Here is a 20862-nt window from a genome sequence, read left to right as displayed (position 1 = left end):
CCCACCGTGCCCCAGGGCAGCTGCCCTGGTGACATGCCCTGGTGACCCCTCTTACCATAGTGATTAAAAATGGGCAGCACTCATCTGCAAACATTTAGGCAGTGTCACCCCTAATTTACCCTGTGTCATTCTGTCACAGAGGCCCTGTGGCACACAGACACACACGTTCCCATTTATGGTGAAATTCCTCTCTTTGGCATGTGAACTCTGACAAAGCAGTTTTCTTTAGGTGTAGAACTGTCGCTGCAGTTCAGCCACGGTTAGGGTTGTATTATCGGAGAAGGGGGATCGTCTGTTGTGAACGTGGTTGACGGGTATTAGAAACAGGAACACATCAGTACAGATAATTTAACTTTTGTTTTTAGGAAGCGCGATGGCTGGTGTGATAGTGCCCTCTAGTGGCAAATATTGTTTTACTGGGGGTAAAAAAGCTTAGTTGCATTCCAAACTCTTATCACCAGATTGCGACCAACGTTCTGCACCTGATCACTCATGCATGAACATGTCATGACAAACTGACCCACTCACAAAATGAGGGATGTACTGGAAAAACAACTCATTCGACCCAGGCCTTAGTCTTTCCAGAAGAGCATTTTACGATTCAGCATTTCAAATACAATGACTTTCAATATCATAAGTGCATGAGAGTAAGGCATTTTATCATTTAAGGAAATTGAAGAAGAATTTCATAAAGGAAACGTTGCAGGAGGTAGAATGTCAAAACAAGTCATTATACCTTTTGGCTATAAAAGAACATATTTACTGCTCACAGAAACATTTACTGCCGTGAAGCAGGGGTACAAAGTTTAAAAAGTCTTGTGAGCGTGTGTGTGGAGGGGGGGCGGGGGGGTAACTGGACTAGCTTGAACCTGTCCCAGTCTTAAGCTGTCCACCAGGATAGAAACACTGGAATTTTGTCCTTTCCTCCTATCTTATCTCTGCACACACACTGTACCTCACGTGAACACACACACAAGAAATTCTGTAAGATATGTCACGGCAGCTAATATTTGATGTACGTGCGCCTAGGAAGAGAAACCATGGGTAGCCTTTTCAGTGTGGCCTATCACGTTGGAGCAACTATTGGATCCAGGGACTATATTTGCCTGCACCCTTGCCTGCTGTGTGACCCTGCTGGGGTTCTGCAAACCTGGAGAGAGGTACTGTTATCACCACAGCAAAAAGCTCTTATCTGTCTGTCGGTTGATTTTTTACGAGTGCCTATAGGTATATGTATATATACATGGGGTATAGCTGCCAGCAGGTCACTGAATAATGTAGGTCAACAGGTGTACACTCCCCTGCAGTGTGAGGTCACATAAAAAAAGACCATGCTAATGCAAATACACAGCAACGCACACACAATGCTTTGATAATTAAAAGATGGTATTAAACCTTTCTTAGTTCGCATGGCTGAAACTACACTGTAGAGATATGAGGTCGCAGCACAAAAGTCCGCCCTTGCGTTATCATACAGTGATTCAATCATATTTTGAGCAAGCGAGAAAACTGCATTCGGAATACAGTCTGACAATTAATGATATCACTCTAACTGTAAGGAACATCGCTGACTGTCTATCGAAATTTAAAAAACAAAAGCAGATAGTCACGGGTGTGTTACATGCGTCATCATATGTCAACGAATCAGCGAGCGACGTCGAAAAAGGGGTGCCCGAGACGTAAGGCTTGCAACATGGCTACTGTCCGAGGAGAGTACGGAGACTGGAAATACAATCGTTTTTAATCAAGAAAATAGGGAGATTTTTTGCGTGATAAAATGTGGTGGGGTTAGCCTAAGCCACTGCACCCACAGCCTTTTAAACTATGTTTGCAGAGGTAAGTTAAGACGTGTAAAGGATGCGCGTGTACGAGTTTGTTTTCCGTGCGTTGGACGATGACAGCTAGCCTCGTATTTAGCCTGCCTAGCCTTCTAGCTAGCTAGTTAGCTAGCTAACATCAAATCACAGGTAAACACAGGACGCCGCAGACAGCTTTTCTGTTTTCTAAAAAAACGTCTGCTAAATGCCTGTCAGTCGAGGATTACACTGCTAATACGATGAGCTTAGGATATCTCTACCGTCAACGCCGTGCTTAATTTAGTTCGCTTGTTAGCACTACTAGTTGAATAAGAAACGTTATGTTTTTCTATTATTATGAGTAACATTGCTGACAGAAGAAAATCTTTATGGCTTCAACACATTATTCAGGTGAGAGATATGGGCGTGCCCGATAGTATAAAGCTAGCTATCGATTTGCCTAGCGCTATTTGACAATATATGGCTGTGTTTTGCAAGTGGAATGAGTTCCAGGAGAGCAAGTAGATTAACGAGCTGGTCTAGCGCGTAGTTGACTCCGTTTCAAATCCGCGTTACTAGCGCTATATAAACAATATAGTGCTGTTCAAGTAGTACCATATACTTTTATGTCTTGATTCTGTTAGCTTGTCTCACAATCATCTTTTTTCCTTGTTCAATGTCTACTTGCTTTGGGTGTTGAATGCCATTACAGTCACTTGCTGAATGATCTAGTAGCTTGCTTAATAATAACCTCAATCACTTCACCTCTGTACCCGTCGTTTATATCTAATGGTTGTTGTTTACACCTACATCATGATGACATAGCACGTAAACAGGGAATGATAGTCAAATGACATATATTATTGTTGAGAATCATAAGAAGTTGACCTTGTTAATATTGTGAAGGAATATATGAACAGGCCCATTCTGTAAATTAGTTTTGTTTTAGTTTTGTTTACAGTGTCAATGTATTTAGCGTCGTTTCACATTTTACAGATGGCTGTTTCACTGATGACTGGTTATAATCAAAAGTGGGTTCAGAATCCTTTATTATTGGATAGGATAAATCAAGTCTACACTAATGGCTTTTTAAAACGTATCCTTTATCTGTCCATTTACAACATTATTTGTGTAAAAACGTTGGTCTACTTCTTCATGGTAGTCACCAGTCAAACCTTCCATCGTCTTATCAAGTCCAAGTTAGTGTGTCATATAATCTGTCATAAATGTATGCCACATCATATTTAAATTCTTACTGATACGTGTATTCCTTTCCTCTATCTATGATAACAAACCGGAAAAAATACAAATCATTTGATAATAGTAAGATTGACATTAAATGTATTGTGTTAACTACTTATTTTAATTCACATTATATCCGAAGAGGTCTGTTCTGTAGCCACAGACCCTTGGCAGATGGCCAGTGTATCATATCATAGTTGCTCTCTTGACCTATGTAAATACTCACTAATGCATAGCTTAACACCTCTATATCTGACCGCTGTGCAAAAGGCTATCTATAGGTTCTACCCTGCTTGGTGAGCCAACTTGTAATCCAGTGTGTTATAAAACTAAGACGTTATGATGCTGCCCCCACAAATTCACCCAGTTCTACCAACAGTGTCTTGCTGTCTTATGAACCGGCCTGCATTTGACAGCCAAAGGTAGATGCAGTAACCCACCATTAGCACATCTAAGATGTCATATCTGAAGGCAGCGTTAGGCCAGTGACGGGCAGAAATGTGTCTCTCATAAGTAGGTTAAACCTCATTAAGGTGTCTTAATCAAAGCTGTGGGGTAGGGAGGCTGAGGCATCGCTCACATCAAATTTGTCTGGCGCTGCATAGGGCACAGGCCAGCCAATTGGATGTGAGCCGGTGCAGGGCATGAGGCGTTGTGCGTGTGTAGTGGATGAAGTTAATATGACCCTATTTCATGTCCGCTGCAGGCCACTAGCGAGAACAATATAAACAAAACGGTCACTTGACTTTTGAGCCAGTGTAGGAATTCATGTCGTCGGCTATATTGATCCACGCTCGTTTCACAGATTTCAACACGGCCTTCTCCTAACCACATGCTGCAGGACTGTATTCTGTGCATTGGGAAATAGAGATGACCTGTGGTGTCAGTCATTGTCAACACTCAGCCAAGCAGCAGTGTAAGCTAACCATCTTCTGTCAACTGCCGTAGACAGGAATCAGTCGGTTTGCTCAGGTTAGGATCCTACCAAGACACACAACAGTAGGATTAGACCAGGGGTGTCAAATCTTGGTCCTCAGGGGCCTCACTGTCCTGTATGTTTTATATGTTTCCACACCTGACTCAAATAAATGGTCGACCATTTATTCATGTGTGTTGGAGCAGGGAAACATCTAAAACATGCAGGGCAGGGAGGCCCCTGAGGCCCAGGGTTGGGAACCCCCTGTCCTAGAGAAACCTCTAGGAAGCCTGCCAGACCTCGGAGGACTAGGATTGACGCCAACGCTGGTGGTCATGAGGATGATGAGAACGTTGGAGTCATGATTCCCCTTTGTGATTGCTTGTGGATTTTCTCCTCCTGAGCCGATCCCCAGTATTTTCCCAATCCCTCTCTACTTTCCCCCCCTTAGTTCTCAGAGGAGAAGTTTAATGGGCTGTGTTAACCCCTTGCTCTGGACAGGCAGGAACTTTACCCCTGGCTGTCCAGGGTCACTTAAGCCCTGCTTTATACCCCCCCCCCCCTTTCCCTCCTTCCTTCAGCTAGTCCTTTACAACCCATGTCATGGTCTTAGCTGCCACCAGCCTGGCTGTTGTCAGAGCACCCTATTGTGACGCGTCACCTCTGTACTTTGATAACTCTGGCCAGGGCTGCTGTGACGCGCGTGTGTGTGTGAGTTAAAGGGAAAGGCTGGCGTCAAGGACATCTCTAAATACCTTTTTACTGCCAGGTGTTAAAACTCCGGAAGTGCGTTAGTGACCCCCCCCCCCCTCTTCCAACGTGCATGTGTAGTGTAGTGTGTGTTTAAAGTGTGTGTGTAGAGATATGTTTGTAAGGAACCTACCCAGCAAGTTGGCAGTGGATCAGAGTGAATGTGTCAGTAAGCAGAAACAGGGCTGCTGATTGAGGGTGAAGCTTCTGGTAACACAGAGGCAGTGTTTGGAGGGGGCTGCATTGTAAACAGGCCAGCTCTCTGTTTGAAGTGAGAGCCACCGCTGGTGACTCTCAACCAGAGCCTCGGCGCGGCGCTAACGTTAACCGCGGCCCAGAGACGTTGTTCCGGCACGGCGTTGGGGAGCGTCCGCCATCGGGCCGGCGTGTCTCGTGTCTTCGCACATGAAGCATCACCTGAAGTTTTTGAAAAATCTGTGTGTGTGTGTGTGTGTGGGGGGGGGTTAGCTTAGAGATCTGTCTGGTGGTGTGATTGCTGGAACAGATGGCGCAAAGTTTAAGCCGGGTAAGCTGTAATGAGTCAGTGCCTGTGAGCTGTCTCTTATTGAGCCCCAGTTTCACGACTCGCTCACGCCGCTCTGCAGGACATGTCAACTGTGGTCCCCATGCACTGCAATCTGGCCTTCAGCTTTCTAGGATTTGATATGCTCTCCGTTGAGCATTAGTAACCTAGGTGAGAGTTCGGCATTATGGGATGGATCCCCCCCCCCTCTCTCGATATGATCCATCAGTTGCAGAAGTGTCACGGGAGCCTGGGTCTAAGCCTTAGATCACATGGTGTCTCATTATCTGGGGCTATGGTTTATGACTTGTGTGTAGATCCCATGTGATTTAGCCTACTTGTTCTGATCCCATGAGATCTTGCCAATGCCACCCTCCTCATCCTCCTCTCAGGAAGACCACTCCCGGGATCGCAGCGGCCTTTTGCCGCAGATCTCTACCCAGCGGCGATGAAACGCTGTAAACATTGTTTATGCTCTAAGGCTGCAGCTTGGCCGTGAGGTGGTTGTGCTGCATTGCCTTGCCTGAGAGTTCCACTGGTTCCAGTCTTCTGATGCTGTCAGTCAGAGCTAGCTTTGGTTCTGGCCTCCCATCCCGCGTTGGCTAAGCCTTTCTCCTTCCATCCCATATGGCCCATGATTGCAGTGGGGCGATGTGAAAGAGGGCAGGCGGGTTTCGACACATTCTTAAAGCGCCCGCACGCCTGAGGTGATTCACATTCCGTCCGTCTGCCCGCCCCTGTGTTGGTTCAACTGGTTTTTGAGCCGTGCTCATTGACACTGAGAGGATGTGTTTAGCCAGTGGTATTGTTCCACCTGCATAATGGGGTATGTGTTACGACTTGTCAACGCTTTGGTCTGACTGTCTTCTGGGCCTTGTGTCAGACAGGCAATTTCTGGTTGCAACAACCAGTTTTATTTGATATTTTGGTGCTTTTAAACCAAAATCGTAAACAACCTCATGGATTGTATTGGACTGAAGAAGCCACATTTATGAATGACTATTCATAAACGTCCGACATTCCTATATAGTAACGTCTCATTTGCTCACTGGCGTCATGTTTTCTGTGTTCCGATTGGTCGGTTGGCTGTGTTGTCTAAATTTACGCGGGTGAACCGGTCGATTGATGCGGTTAATGGAGGTCCTAATGGGTATCATCAGATATTAGACTATGATAGATGCGAGGCAGACAGAACAAAGTGTTTGTTGTCCTCGGATGAGCTTGTCAGCAGTGCACTTCGCAGGCCCGGGAAGCCCTGCCATCAAGGCTACATTATCTTCTCAGATCATTACGGTCTGATCTCAATCTGATTTACATTTAGTCATTTAGCAGACGCTCTTATCCAGAGCGACAGGGACATTCCCCCCCCCGAGGCAAGTAGGGTGAAGTGCCTTGCCCCAAGGACGCAACGTCATTTGGCATGGTGGGGAATCGATCCGGCAACCTTCTGATTACTAGCCCGACTCCCTCACCGCTCAGCCATCTGACTCTCTGATACGCTCAGAGCCAGCGTGGACCCGCACAGGGTGTGCGTGTGTGGCTGTGCGTGTGTGCACGTTGTGTGTATGGGTGTACAAGCGCGTGTGTGTGTGTTTGTATCCACACACTCGGCGCCTCGTGTCGCTTTACAACGACGCCTCTCAGCCTCTCTCATTAACGCGGCCTAGTTCTCTCCTCCCTCCTGCACCTGGAGTAGCTGATTCCCCCAGAGGGCAGAGCCACGGCCCCAGTCACCGTCACACTCCCTGGGTTGAGGGCACCTCTGGTGGGCCTCACTGCTGCTGTACACCAGGGTCTGCCAGCCTCACCCAGCTCCCCTGGAACGAAGCCCCGCCCTACTATCTGAAATATGGGTATGGCGCAGTGGGAGGGCGTTTTGACTGCAGACGAGAGGTCACGGGTTCGAATTCCTCCCCAGTCGATTTGGATGAAAGCTTCTTCGAAATGAACGCATTGCGTCAGCAAAGCTACCGTGTTGACGAGGTGGTTTGGACTACGACTAGTGTATTGGGTGTTTCGAAGCATCCCTGTTCCAATCAAATTTGATTCGATTTTTTTGCAAGCAATGTCACATAGAGCTTTACAGATGCCCGCTGGTCCCACCTATACAACCAACCTGACCCCAGACATCTAACTAGAATGTCTAAACAGCGTCTCAACATCCAAGTAGTAGGTCTACCTGGATGTCTCCCAAGGCAAGCAGAAAAGCTTCCAGGCCAGGTGACCTTAGCGGGTCAAGGCAGAGCTGGTATTAGCCTGCTAGTCTGTCTCTATCTGTGTCAGTGCCATGGCAGGGATATGATTTGAGAACTAGCTTGTGCCTCCCCTGCCTTAGCGTGCAACCCTCCACTGAAGCTAGCTAGCTAGCATTGTTCAGAACGGGTATTGTTAGCTTGTTAGCCTGCATGCTGTACTGGGTCAGGGAGGGTACTGTGAGGTCAGATGTGAGAGATGTCTGTTTCCTGCACTGGCAATAACAGGAAGCCAGAGGATGAAAACTCTCTGTCTTTCTCTCCTTCTCTCCTTCTCTTTCCCTCTCTTGTCCTACTAAGCCCACTTCTCTCTTTAAAGTTTCTTTTATTTCCTGACGTAGGCACTTTAAAGAGAATGCCAGTGATTTGGTGTTTGTGTCCCGTTTGTCGCCACCAAATGCACTAAGGGATTGGAAACATTATATAGGACATGTCATATCCTCGGGTCCCGTATCTCTCCAATATAGGATCTTCCATTGGACAGTTTAAATAAGTAGCTAAATGAGTTTCACAGTCACTGCAGTAAGAAGGTCACCTGTACTGAGTGTGTGTGTGTGTGTGTGTGTGTGTGTGTGTGTCTTACAGGCCAGCCTGTCCATCTGGGGATGGGGGGGTCTTGGAGTTGTGCTTTTCCTCATCACCTTCGGACCCTTTGCTATATTTTATCTGGCCTTCTACATCTTCTGCTTCGTCGGAGGGTAAGTAGAGCGTCTATATTTGCTCCTCATGCACATACGAGGAATGGCTGTTCCAGAGCGTGGTAGTGTTGGATGAATGGCTGTTCCAGAGCGTGGTAGTGTTGGAGGAATGGCTGTTCCAGAGCGTGGTAGTGTTGGAGGAATGGCTGTTCCAGAGCGTGGTAGTGTTGGAGGAATGGCTGTTCCGGAGCGTGGTAGTGTTGGATGAATGGCTGTTCCAGAGCGTGGTAGTGTTGGAGGAATGGCTGTTCCAGAGGGTGGTAGTGTTGGAGGAATGGCTGTTCCAGAGCGTGGTAGTGTTGGAGGAATGGCTGTTCCAGAGCGTGGCGTCGGAGGCCTGATGCGAGCGTCCTCCTTCCGTTTGCAGGGGTTTTGCCGTCACGCTGTTGTACGGGAAGACCAACTCAGAGAAACACCTGGAGATGTGCGAGCACTCTTACTTGTCGCCCACGGCAACGGGTATCCTAAAGGTATGAAAGCACACACACAGCCTTACCCACAAACATAGAACCTAAACACACACATAATCATAGTTTATTAAATTGAATGTGAGCTTGAACTCTGAACCCTCCCCCACTCCCCCCACACACACTCATCCGTCGTCTTGTCCTTCACTCAGACGCTGGATGAGATGAAGCTGGAGCAGAAGCCCATCAAGATCGATCGGAGGTTGACCGGCTCCAACTTTATAGACGAGCCGCTGCAGCAGGTGAGAAGAGAGGTGTTCAGGCCCTGGTGCACACCCTGGGGCTGTGTTCAGACCCTGGTGCACATCCTGGGGCGGTGTTCAGGCCCTGGTGCACATCCTGGGGTGGTGTTCAGACCCTGGTGCACATCCTGGGGCTGTGTTCAGACCCTGGTGCACATCCTGGGGCGGTGTTCAGGCCCTGGTGCACATCCTGGGGTGGTGTGCAGGCTCTGGTGCACATCCTGGGGCTGTGTTCAGGCCCTGGTGCACATCCTGGGGTGGTGTGCAGGCTCTGGTGCACACCCTGGGGCTGTCACGGGGACAAGCAGCCCTCTGACAGCCAAGCTACATAGCTAAAGGTTTATGTTACCCTCTGATATGTCACTCAGCTGGAGAAGGGTCTTGCTGACCTTGCACTTAGTGTTTTTTTTTTGTGTCAGATGACTTGACCTACTTTGTTTCTTTTTTTCTTACTCTCTCTCTCTCTCTCTCTCTCTCTCTCTCTCTCTGTCTCTGTGCTGTTCCTTGGTAGCTCCTTCTTCTTTTTTAAAAATAACAATGCACACTACGGCCTTTTCACTTGCAAGTGTATGCTTTCGTCCGTGCAGCTATGCGTGACACAGAGTAACCCCACAACAGCTCCTCCAATCATCAGGACTGCTCTCTGTGGCCTCTCTGTCTGTCTAGCAGAATTCCATCTCCCTTAGTGGACTGTTATGTAGGCTATTAGTTAAGAATGAGTTATATGGTTCTTATAGTCGCGTCTGTGTGGAAACAGGAAATGGGATTAAGAAGACTGCTTGATTTGATTTGTGTGTGTGTGTTCTCTTTATTTTATATCTATATGGACTAGAACTTTCACTTTTGTGCAGTCATAATGTAGGTCATCTGCTCTTCTCTCGTGGTCTTTCCCAGGTCATCCAGTTTGCGTTGAGGGACTATATCCAGTACTGGTACTACACTCTGAGCGAGGACGACTCCTTCCTACTAGAGATCAGACAGACACTCCAGAACGCACTTGTCCAGTTCTCCACACGGTATGATTCCCGTGCTGGAACTATGCACTTCCTGTGCCAGAACCATGCACTTCCTGTGCCAGAACCATGCACTTCCTGTGCTGGAACCATGCACTTCCTGTGCTTGATATACATCCAAGACAATTTATATTATTCTGTAGTCGATTATTGAGGGAATGGATGGGTCATGCTTATGGAGTGTGTTTTTATTGACATGTTAATAAAAACACACGTAGGCGTATATGAAGGGTGTTGTGTGCGTGTTGATGGGTGTGTTCAGGTCCAAAGAGGTGGACTGGCAGCCTTACTTCACCACTCGTCTGGTGGACGACCTAGCCACTCACCTGAGAGTCTTCAGGAAGGCCCAGGACAGGCTGGGAGAGAGGGAGGACAACAAGCAGAGTATGGACACACACACACACACACACACGTGCACACATACACACACTAATATAACAACCCACAGAACCCACATTTTTCACACACACAGTGTCTCTACTGTAAATTGAATTCAGTAGTTCATCAACTCTAAAGTTGTTGGAAGGTGGAGGTGATGATGATGGTGATGATGGTGATGATGGTGATGATGGTGATGATGATGATGGTGATCTCCTCCACAGGAGATGTATCTGAAGAGCTGGTGGACTCGTTCTTCGAGGCTGAGGTGGAGATGGAGAGGAAGATCTGTCGGGACGTGGTGTGCACCTCTCACAAAGACGAGGAGGGTAAGAACCTTCTCACACACACACACACACACACACACACACACAGAACCACACAGACACAACCACACGTGCACACGCACACCTCTCTGCCAAGCAGGACTGAGTATCTCCTGCTACAGGCCCAGGGATTCATGTATTTGTGTGTGTGTGTGTGTGTGTGTGTGTTCAGGTTTCCTGAGGGACCTGTGTGAGGTGCTGCTGTATCTGTTACTACCTCCTGGAGATTTCCACAACAAGAACATGAGATACTTCCTTAGGGTGAGTGCAACAGTCTCACACACGCACACAGTCACACCCGCACATACATGCAGTCAAAGATTTTCACTTCACTCACACACAAACGTGTACTCATTATCTGCCCTGCTTACCACACGTAAAAAAAAAAAAATAATCAAATGTAGAGTACATTTCAAAGATGTATTTTAAGGGCAGGATTGTCTTTTAAACAATATGCGATTTTGGAGGTTTCTGTGATTCTATGTCTTCCAGAATGCGGTAATGTTTTCTGCTGTGTGTGTGTGTGTGTGTGTGTGTGTGTGTGTGTGTGTGTGGTGTAGGAGGTCCTGGCTCGGGGGGTGCTCCTTCCTTTGATCAACCAGCTCAGCGACCCAGACTACATCAACCAGTTTGTCATCTGGATGGTGAGACCTCGTACTAATGCCACCTAATGCTACCTATAACCTGTTCGCAACAGAGTGTACCGCTAGCATGAAGTGCCGTTTGAAGCGTCCGCTGAGAAGAGTGTGTGTGTGTGTGTGTGTGTTCGGTCCATCCAGATCAGAGACTCGAGCTGTAACTACGAGGCCTTCATGAACATTCTGAAGCTGACGGACAGGGTGGCTGAACTGGAGGCGGTCAAAGACAAGGCCCTGGAGGAATTGCAGTACCTGCGCTCTCTGGACACAGCAGGAGACGGTACGCACACACCGCACGCGCGCACACACGTGCGCACACACACATAAATACACACACATTCAAACCCTCAACATGTGTATGTAAGTATGTCGCTACCTTTTATGGAACTCGTGAATACTGAAAATGGAACCTTAATCTGTCTTTGTCTTTGATCCTACCTCAGACATCAACGTGATAAAGAATCAGATCAACAGTCTGCTGTTTGTGAAGAAGGTGTGTGAGACCAGGATCCAGAGGCTCCAGTCTGGCAAGGTGAGCGGCCTGCTTCCTCTACTCCTGACCCTCCGGAGGGGTGAGGGAGGGGTGACCTCACAGGACCGTCTGTGTTGAGAGAGGGATTAGAAACCCCACTCACACACCACTCTCTCCCCCAGACCACATGGTGTTTGTTTTTGATGTCTCTCGCTCTCTTGTCGCTGTCTCTCTATAATCCTGATTTTCTCTCTCTCTCTCTCTCTCTACTGTCCCTCCCTCTCCCTCTCTCTCTCTCTCTCTCTCTCTCTCTCTCTCTCTCTCGCTCTCTCTCGCTCTCTCGCTCTCTCGCTCTCTCTCGCTCTCTCTCGCTCTCTCTCGCTCTCTCTCGCTCTCTCTCTCGCTCTCTCTCGCTCTCTCTCGCTCTCTCTCTCTCTCTCTCTCTCTCTCATCTACATCTCTCTTTCTATCAAACTCTCCCTCTCTTTGTAGGAGGTGGACGCCTTGAAACTGGCGGCAAACTTCGGCAAGCTGTGCATTATACCTCTGGAGCACATCCTAGTGCACAACATTGCCCTGCAGTTCTTCATGGGTAAAACCTCACCGCTCAGCATCTACCTCTGAACACAACACCTCCTTTAAGCTCCTCACATTTGCATTCCCTGACATTGTTCCTGCGTAAACCTCTGTGGTCAATAGTATCACATAAACTGGGACCCCAAGACAACAGCTCCCCTTGACCCCCCTGACCCCCTCCCCCTCCATGCAGATTACATGCAGGCCGCAGGGGCCCAGGCGGAGCTATTCTTCTGGCTGACGGTGGAGGGCTACCGCGTGACGGCCCAGCAGCAGATGGAGGTGATGGAGGCTCTGCAGAAGGACGGCAGGAAGCAGGCCGGGGCCACCAAAGGCCTGCTGAAGGCAGCGGCGCTGGGTGTGTTCGAGCAGTACCTCTCTGACAAGGTAACGGGTTAGGGTGACCAGGGGAGAGGGTTAGGGTGACCAGGGGAGAGGGTTAGGGTGACCGGGGGAGAGGGTTAGGGTGACCGGGGGAGAGGGTTAGGGTGACCAGGGGAGAGGGTTAGGGTGACCGGGGGAGAGGGTTAGGGTGACCGGGGGAGAGGGTTAGGGTGACCGGGGGAGAGGGTTAGGGTGACCGGGGGAGAGGGTTAGGGTGACCGGGGGAGAGGGTTAGGGTGACCGGGGGAGAGGGTTAGGGTGACCAGGGGAGCGGGTTAGGGTGACCAGGGGAGCGGGCCAAGGCTAGGGGGGAGGTCTCCCTGTGTGGGCGATGTAACCACTGATTCAGAGTTCGTTTATGGGTTAGTGTTTTTGTTTTATCAACCACCCCTGATGGGATCTCATTCTACCCCCCCCCCCCCACCACCTCGCCAGGCCTCCCCTAGGGTCCAGGTGGACGAGGCCAGTGTGCTGAGGCTGGGGGAGAAGCTGCAGAAAGAAGACCCCACGCCAGAAATATTTGACGACATCCAAAGAAAGGTGTGTGTGTGGGCCTTTTCGAAACCTTTTTTTTTTTTTTTTTTTTTCTTCAAAAAAGATTTTTGCAGCCACACCAAGAATTGTGTATCAACTCCTTCGTTGAACCTGCTCATTAGCCATACTTATTCTGTACCTGTGTGTGTGTGTTTGTCAGGTGTACGACATGATGCTGCGTGATGAGAGGTACTACCCCTCCTTCAGACAGAGTCCTCTGTACGTCCGCATGCTGGCTGAGCTGGACATGCTGAAGGAGCCCAGCTTCAGAGGCTCAGACGACGGAGACGGAGGTTAGTGTTTGTGTGTGTCTGTCTGTTAGTGTGTGTGTTAGTGTGTCTGTTAGTGTGTGTGTGTCTGTTAGTGTGTGTGTCTGTTAGTGTGTGTGTCTGTTAGTATGTGTGTCTGTTAGTGTGTGTCTGTGTGTGTGCGTGTGTCTGTTAGTGTGTGTGTCTGTTAGTATGTGTCTGTTAGTTTGTGTGTCTGTTAGTGTGCGTGTCTGTTAGTCTGTGTGTATGTGTGTCTGTGACTTTAGCCTCTACAGTTAACTGAGTCAGTTCACATAACTCTCGTCATTGTGTTCTTCCACAGAATCATTCAACGGTTCTCCGACAGGAAGCATAAATCTGGTAAGTCCTGTTCTCTCCTCCTGACCTCGACGACGCCTTGTTGTCGTGACAACCGCTGACTCTTGGTGACTCATAAAAAGAAAAAAAAAGAAAGACATGATATGACTGCTGTTCATGATCCTGCTGTTAGACTTTGACCTTGTAAAGCCTGCTGGGAGATACTTGACCCTATGTTGACTTGTGCTGTAGTTCAGGTGTTAATAGGCAAATCATCGGATGGTTCTCTTCTCTGGTTTCAGTCTCTGGACGACCTGTCAAACTCCTGCCATGACGATACTATGCAGCTACATGCCTTCATCTCTGATACAGGTATACACACCAACACACACACGCCAAGTGCACTTACTGACACATATTTAGTGAGTGCATTTGGATTCTATTGTTCTTGCAATGGTTTTCTCAACCATGGGAGGTGCTTTGTGCTTGTGTAGTCAATTGTTAAGATGCAATAGTTATGTCTGGAAAGTCCCCCCAAGGCATGTGACTGTAATGCTTTATTTTACAGCCAAGAAAACGGATTTATTTGGTAACTACACGATACCTCATGGCAAATAGGGGTTCTCTCATCTAATAACGGGCTGTAATATAAAGAATCGTCTGTGTCACTGACCCCCCCCCCCAAACTACACCAGACCTGTCACCGTCGACGCCTCCTGCCGCTTAAAAGACAACTTGAATGTGGAATTCAAAGCACGTACTGGACGTTTTCTCAACGAGTATTGTTTCTCAGTGAGAATACGCTGCAGGCGGGCGAAGGGGGGGAGGGAGGTGGGGAGCGTGGACCAAAGGAGATGCTCGTTAGCCTAGCGGATGTGAGCCGGCGGCGATGACAGGTGTGGTGACAGACAGTGCTGCGTCACCCTCGGGATGGTTTGGGGTTGTGAGGATGGGGCTGTCACTCATGCCTAACACCTAACGGGGCCTAACGTCAGAGAAGTGTGTGTGAGTGGTACTGTGTCACCTACTAAACCCCCCCCTGTCCCCTGACTAGCCCTCCCTCGACCTCTCTCTCTCCGTCTGCCCATAACCCTTTCACCTCCGCGGGGTACTGATCATCTCATGTGTTTCTGTCACCTGTTATTTTTCCAGTTTTCTTCTTTTGTCACTCCATCACCTTTATTGTTTCTTCTCTTTTTCTTCCCCCCCTCCTCCACTTTCCTTCCTTTTTTCCCTCCATGTTTCATTCCTGTCTTGTTTTCTCCCACATTCCTCCGCTCTCTTTTCCCTGGCTGTGTTTTCTCTCTCTGCTACACTCTTCATCTGTTCGTCTCTCTCTCCACTCATACATTTTGGTGCACTACCTTCCCCCATCCACCCCTTCCTCTACTCCCTCTCTCCTCTTCTCCAACCCCTTTGCTCCCCCTTCTCTCCTCTCTCTCTCTCTCTCTCTCTCCCCCTCCTCCCTCTCTCCCTCCCTCCCTCCTCTCTCTCCCCTCCTTCTCCCCCTCTCCTCTCTCTCCCTCCTCCTCTCCCTCTCCCCCCTCTCCCTCTCCCCTCTCTCTCCCCCTCCTCCTCCCTCTCCCCCCTTCTCCTCTCTCTCTCCCCCCTCTCTTCGCTCTCTCCTCTCCCTCTCCCCCTCCTCCTCTCCTCTCTCTCCTTCCCTCCCTCCTCTCCCCTCCTTTCCCTGGGCATCTCAATAGCTGATGCTTCTCTTCCCCTGCTGCTGGGCTCAGGGGTGTGTAACGACCACGGTAAGACCTACGCACTCTACGCCATCACCGTGTTCCGGCGCAGCCAAGACGGCAGCGAGGACTGCTGGAAGACCTACCGCCGCTACTCCGACTTCCACGACTTCCACATGAGGATCACGGAACAGGTGTGTGTGTGTGTTGTGCGGTTGTGTGTTTGCGTGTGTGTTCGGGGGTTGACAGAATCGATAAACATGCGTTGTTTCGTATGATTTCCCGCAACAGTTCGAGAACCTGACCTCTATCCTCAAACTTCCGGGGAAAAAGACTTTCAACAACATGGACCGAGACTTCCTGGAGAAGAGGAAAAAAGACCTCAACACATACCTACAGGTGTGTGTGCAGGTTATCTGTTTGATATGTGCTTATGTCGCTTATGGATTGTGTCACACACATTCACCAATGTGTGTGTGTGTGTTGTAGTTGCTGCTGAACCCTGAGATGGTGAAGGCCTGCCCCACTCTGGTACCCTACGTGTATGATTTCCTGGAGAACAAGGCCTACAACAAGGGCAAGGGAGACTTTGCACGCAAGGTACACACAGAAACATACACCAGGGTTGCCATACACAGGAATTCTTCCATGGGCATTTCCGGCACTTTATGTTTGCAAATATTTTTTCCACCCTTGTGTGTGTCTTAACGTATGTTTACCTCCCCCCCCCCCCCCCCCCACATACACACACACACACCACCAGATGGACACGTTTGTGAACCCGCTCCGCAGCTCCATGAGGAACGTGTCCCAGGCGGTCAAGGCTCTCCCCGACAGCCTGGCTGAGGGGATGAACAAGGTCTCAGACAACATGGGCCGCATGTCAGAGAGGCTGGGGCAGGACTTCAAGCAGTCCGTATTCAAGGTAGCTCCCTCCGCCAGCTGCCTCGGCTAGCTGCCTCCGCTCCACGGCTGACTGCCGTTCTCCAGGACCGAGCTTTGGTCGCTCGCTCTCTGACTGACCAGATGTGTCTTGTTGCTGCTAGGTGCCTCCGATGCTGCCCAAGTCTGACATCGACCCGGAACACTGCAGAGTCTCCGCACAGCTGGATGATAATGTGAGTGTGTATGTGTGAGTAGATGTGTTTGTTTGTATGAGAAATGCAAAAAGTTGACTTGAGTGGCTCACCGGGTAAGAGCATGCACCAATAGACCTAAGGCTTCACAGAAGGGGCCGGGGTTTGATTCCAGCCCGGGTCTTTTCTTCTCCTTTGCTTTACTGTCTCTCTCTGTTGTCTCTGAATTAAATCTGGAATAAAGTGTGTAGTTCATATTAGTGTGTGTGTGTGTGTGTGTGTGTAGGTGGATGACAACATCCCCCTGCGTGTGATGCTGCTGCTGATGGACGAGGTGTTCGACCTGAAGGAGAGGAACCAGTGGTTACGCAGAAACATCAAGAACCTTCTGCAGCAACTCATCAGAGCCACCTACGGAGACACCATCAACAGGTACCACACACACACACACACGTGTCACACACAATCTCTCCCTCTCTCTCTCTCTCTCTCTCTCTCTCTCTCTCTCTCTCCCTCTTTGTCTCTCTCTCTCTCTCCCTCTTTGTCTCTCTCTCTCTCTCCCTCTTTGTCTTTCTCTGTCTCTCTCTTTGTCTCTCTCTCTCTCTCTCTCCCTCTTTGTCTCTCTCTCTCCCTCTTTGTCTTTTTCTGTCTCTCTCTCTGTCTCTCTCTCTCTCACTGTGTGTGGTCTCTGTTCTGTAGGAAGATCGTGGATCATGTGGACTACATGACATCTCCAGAGCAGGTGGCAGACTACGTCAAGAAGTTCAGGTAACCCCTATGCTTTTATGTGTTCTGCCTCCTGATTGGTCAGGGAACCTGTCCATAACTCTCAGCGTACCTATCCGTGTTCAGGGATTCATACTGGCCCAATGGTATTCTGGCTGAGACTTTACCTCGCCGGGACAAGAGCATTCGCATGAGGACACGAGTTGCTGCCAAGACCAACCTCCTGGGAATCATGCCAGGTAAGATATACTCACACACACACACACATTCTCACACACACACGCATTCTCACACACACCCTCAGAGGCAGGGTTTACGAGTGAAACCTCTTAGCCTCAAAACTAGCATGTGCTGTGGTTCATACTACCCTGTCCCTGAGAGTCCTTGGCTTTACTGTGCTGACTCAGGATAGCCTCACTGTCCTACTTATCTCTGCTTTGGCCCAGGTCAACATCACACACTCAATCCTAACCTCACAGGCTTAACCTGAGGTTACACAATCTAATTCTTGCAGGGGATTCTGGGATACCGAAATATGACTTGCTCTGCTTTTGTACTTCCCGCTCTCGCCTTAATCCCCCCCCTCCTCCTCAACAGACGAGCTAAAGCACATCATCGGAGCGGACACCACCCGCAAGGGCATCCTCCGCGTCTTCGACATGTTCCAGCACCAGCCCATGAACCGCCGCCTGGTCTACGTGTTCCTGGAGGGCTTCCTAGAGACCATGTTCCCCCAGTACAAGTTCCCAGAGCTGTTTGTCAAGCTGCACTCCCGCTCCCCGCGCACTCACAGATACTCGCAGAAACAAAAAGCCTGCTTCAAGAGGTGACAGGAGGGAAGGGAAAGAGCGCACGAGCGCACAAGCTCTCTCACGCACGCACGCACACACACGGCGCGTGGCTGAGGGTGAGGCGCGTGTGTAGGTTATACGTGATGATTTAGGTGAAGCGTGTTTGTGTGAGGGAACATTATTAGTCTGTGTCCTTCCCGCGAACGAGTTATCACTGCTCCCTTCCCTGCCGGACTAGCCTAGGTAACGAGATCTCTGTCCAGAGAGTTTCTCATACTGAGTCCTCTCTCCTCTCACAAACACAGAAACATAACCCCCCCACCCCCTCTCCCATTCGTGCCACCAAGAGACTAAATGTAGCGGGCGATAACGGGAGGAGGTTATGTTTATTTCAATAGTTTTTTTTTGTTGTCGTTGTTTTTTTACCCCTCTTTTCTTTGAAGTTTCTGTTTGAAGATTATTGTTTTTATTTGATCTGTGTGGTCAGCCCAGAGCGGACCAAAGACATGTATGTTTTTAACCTGCAGGAGTAGAGATAGTGTGGGGGTATGGAACATGCTCTCCCCCCCCCCCCCCCTTTCACGCCTTACTCCCTTATGCCCCGCCTCCCCTGCCCCTTTCTGCTTCTGTCTCCTGAGTAGCTCAGGCTGAGGGCCGTCTGGCCACTGTTTGTTTTTTTTATTGCACCTAAATTCAACGTCTTCAAGCCAGCCCAAGGCACAGGCATCGTCTTTGATCACCATTTTCTAAAACGTCGCCAGTGTATGAACACAAAATGTCATGGTATACATATTGATATTACCAAATTTGTCTGTAGCGGTAGGTCAAACTCGAGATAGCAGACACGGAAGGCTGTTGAGATTATTTATTCGGAAGAATTTTTTTCTGACGTAAGGCCTTCCTCATGGTGTTCCAAGAAGGTTTTGACTGGTTTTTGCTGTTCTTGTTTTGTTTTTTGTGCGTGTGTGGTTGTTATTTTATTTTTCTGAGAAGTGACATCACCTATGCTTAACCTAACCCTTCTAGGATAGGCTAAAGACACACCCATTTTTAACGCTACTGTCGTAACCCTGACAACCAAAGCTCCAGCTGTTCTCTGTATACGTGTTTGTATGTATGATGTGGAGACACTGACAGCATAACTTGTGCTTCATTTTGATGATCATGTGAGGGGGGGAAAAACAACACTCAAGAACATGAGACTACAGAGCAGGATGAATTGTGTGACTCTTGGTCCCTGTCGAGGAGAGATCTCTGTCTGTCCCAGCATACAGAGATATGCTGCAAAGAATGTACTGGTGACTGGTCTCTAGTGTATTCCTGTTGTTCTGAATGAGAAGGTATGTGTGTGGTTGTGTGTGTGTGTGTGGGTGTACATGTGAGTGTGTGTTAGCACTAAGATGCAATCCTCCTCAGTCAGAAACTGTGCCAGTGTAAGTTAGTGAATCAGCCTTAATATTACAGACCAAGACACGCGTGCTAGAAGTAGCTCTTCTTACACATGACTACGTCACAGAAAGAAAAACAGAAATGGAGATATATCCCTTGTTAATCACTTTTAATTTTGTGCAATATTTTTCTTTAATGCATGTATATTCAAATAATTGTATATTGAAGAAAAAAAAAACACGTCAATACTGGTTGGAGAAATGACACAAAAATTAAGAATTTTCCCTTAAAAAAAAAAAAAGGAGAAAAAAAATCTGCTGATCCCAACAACTTACATTCCGTTGATGTAAAGTACAGTGTTTTTTTTACAGACTTGTTTTATAAGTCTTTTCTTCTCCTCCCTCCCGGTGAATCTGCGCTCTCCGTCGTCTCGGTAGTAGCAAGAGAGTTCCGAGCAGAGGGGAGACTGAAGACCTGAGAGGCAGTTGGTCTAAAGTTAACTGTCACTCCTTGAACAAGCTGGAATGCTTGTTGGTTCAGTGACAGCAAATGGGGCTCATGCATACAAACCTGTTCTCTGTTTCTGATGAATGAATCGATGCGAGGATGGAGAGAAGCATCTCCTGACCAATAGCATCACAGGAAATCTGTCCTGTGACCAATAGAATCACTGCTGAAGAGCACTTACCGGAGAGTGACTGTGGGAGAGCCATCCTATTGGCTGAACAGAGCTCCATTCTGCTGCTGCCATTGGATGGAACTGTCCCTTGTCTGCTGTGATTGGCTTGCACTGAGCAGGTCTGGGGGATTCTGATTGGCTAAATGAGGACATGAACTCTGACCTCGATGCTAAAAAGGGAGGAGGATGTGTGTCACTGTACTGGAAGAGGTGACAAAAGGTGACTAAGCCTTTAGGCATCGCCTCATTGCTCCATGTAGGATGGCTTGTCAGGTTTATTTTTAATTTCATCCCCAGTACATATGAATCAATGAAAATGAAAATTGTGCATATCGGTGTACAGTGTGTATCAATAGTGTGCCTAAATGTACTGTCAACTCTATTTTCATATTTTTCTTTAACAAAACAACAAAAAAAAGAATCAGAATGTCACAGTCATTTTATGCGACTTAAAAGGACTTTTAGGGTGTTTTTGCATCATGCTTATCATCAACTCTTCCTTTGGAGCAGCTACGCTCAGAACAGTATAACACTAATAATAAAACAGTAACTCAGACTAACTGACCAGTGTGTGTGTGTAGTGTCTTACTTCAAGAGTTGAGGGTTGACATACTGCCGAGTTGTGCAAGTTGGTTTGGCCAGTTACATTTCAGAATGTAGTTAAATGATCTATTTTGGTCCTGTCACTTGTATTTGTAGAAGGACTATTCATTGCCTGTCTGTCTCATCACGTCATTCTTTGT

The 20862-nt window shown here is 48.4% G+C and overlaps 1 protein-coding gene across 3 annotated transcripts; it reads left to right on the top strand.

The window, feature by feature from the left end:
- Positions 1-1677: 1677 nt before the first annotated feature.
- snx13 (sorting nexin 13) lies at positions 1678-20688 on the top strand. 3 transcript variants are annotated; one of them, XM_084696710.1, is made up of 26 exons: positions 1678-1836; positions 8065-8177; positions 8545-8647; positions 8797-8886; positions 9781-9902; positions 10162-10283; positions 10502-10606; positions 10776-10864; positions 11164-11247; positions 11383-11521; positions 11685-11773; positions 12206-12305; positions 12483-12676; positions 13109-13213; positions 13368-13500; positions 13799-13836; positions 14076-14145; positions 15477-15652; positions 15750-15857; positions 15948-16058; positions 16222-16383; positions 16505-16576; positions 16821-16966; positions 17234-17302; positions 17387-17499; positions 17858-20688. In XM_084696710.1, the coding sequence occupies exons 1-26, from the start codon at positions 1825-1827 to the stop codon at positions 18088-18090; spliced, it is 2898 nt and encodes a 965-aa protein (XP_084552836.1). In that variant the 5' UTR covers positions 1678-1824; the 3' UTR covers positions 18091-20688. The 3 variants fall into 3 exon arrangements, with proteins under 3 accessions (XP_084552836.1, XP_084552835.1, XP_084552834.1); XM_084696709.1 differs by lacking the exon at positions 1678-1836 and adding an exon at positions 1861-2207 and having other exon boundaries at positions 15510-15652; XM_084696708.1 differs by lacking the exon at positions 1678-1836 and adding an exon at positions 1861-2207.
- The last annotated feature ends 174 nt before the right edge of the window (positions 20689-20862 follow it).

The sequence above is a fragment of the Hypomesus nipponensis genome, chromosome 4, assembly GCF_054491055.1.
Source record: "Hypomesus nipponensis isolate SF chromosome 4, ASM5449105v1, whole genome shotgun sequence".
Classification (NCBI taxonomy): Eukaryota; Metazoa; Chordata; class Actinopteri; order Osmeriformes; family Osmeridae; genus Hypomesus; species Hypomesus nipponensis.
Note: the sequence above shows the minus strand (reverse complement) of the source record. Positions and strands in the feature narration are given on the sequence as shown.

Bases quoted from the DNA above. Each gene is read 5' to 3' on its own strand.
- snx13 (XM_084696708.1), top strand. From the start codon at position 2,154: ATGAGTAACATTGCTGACAGAAGAAAATCTTTATGGCTTCAACACATT. The intron at 8,178-8,544 runs GTAAGTAGAGCG...TTCCGTTTGCAG, and splicing joins ATCTTCTGCTTCGTCGGAGG to GGGTTTTGCCGTCACGCTGT. The intron at 12,677-13,108 runs GTAACGGGTTAG...CCACCTCGCCAG, and splicing joins AGCAGTACCTCTCTGACAAG to GCCTCCCCTAGGGTCCAGGT.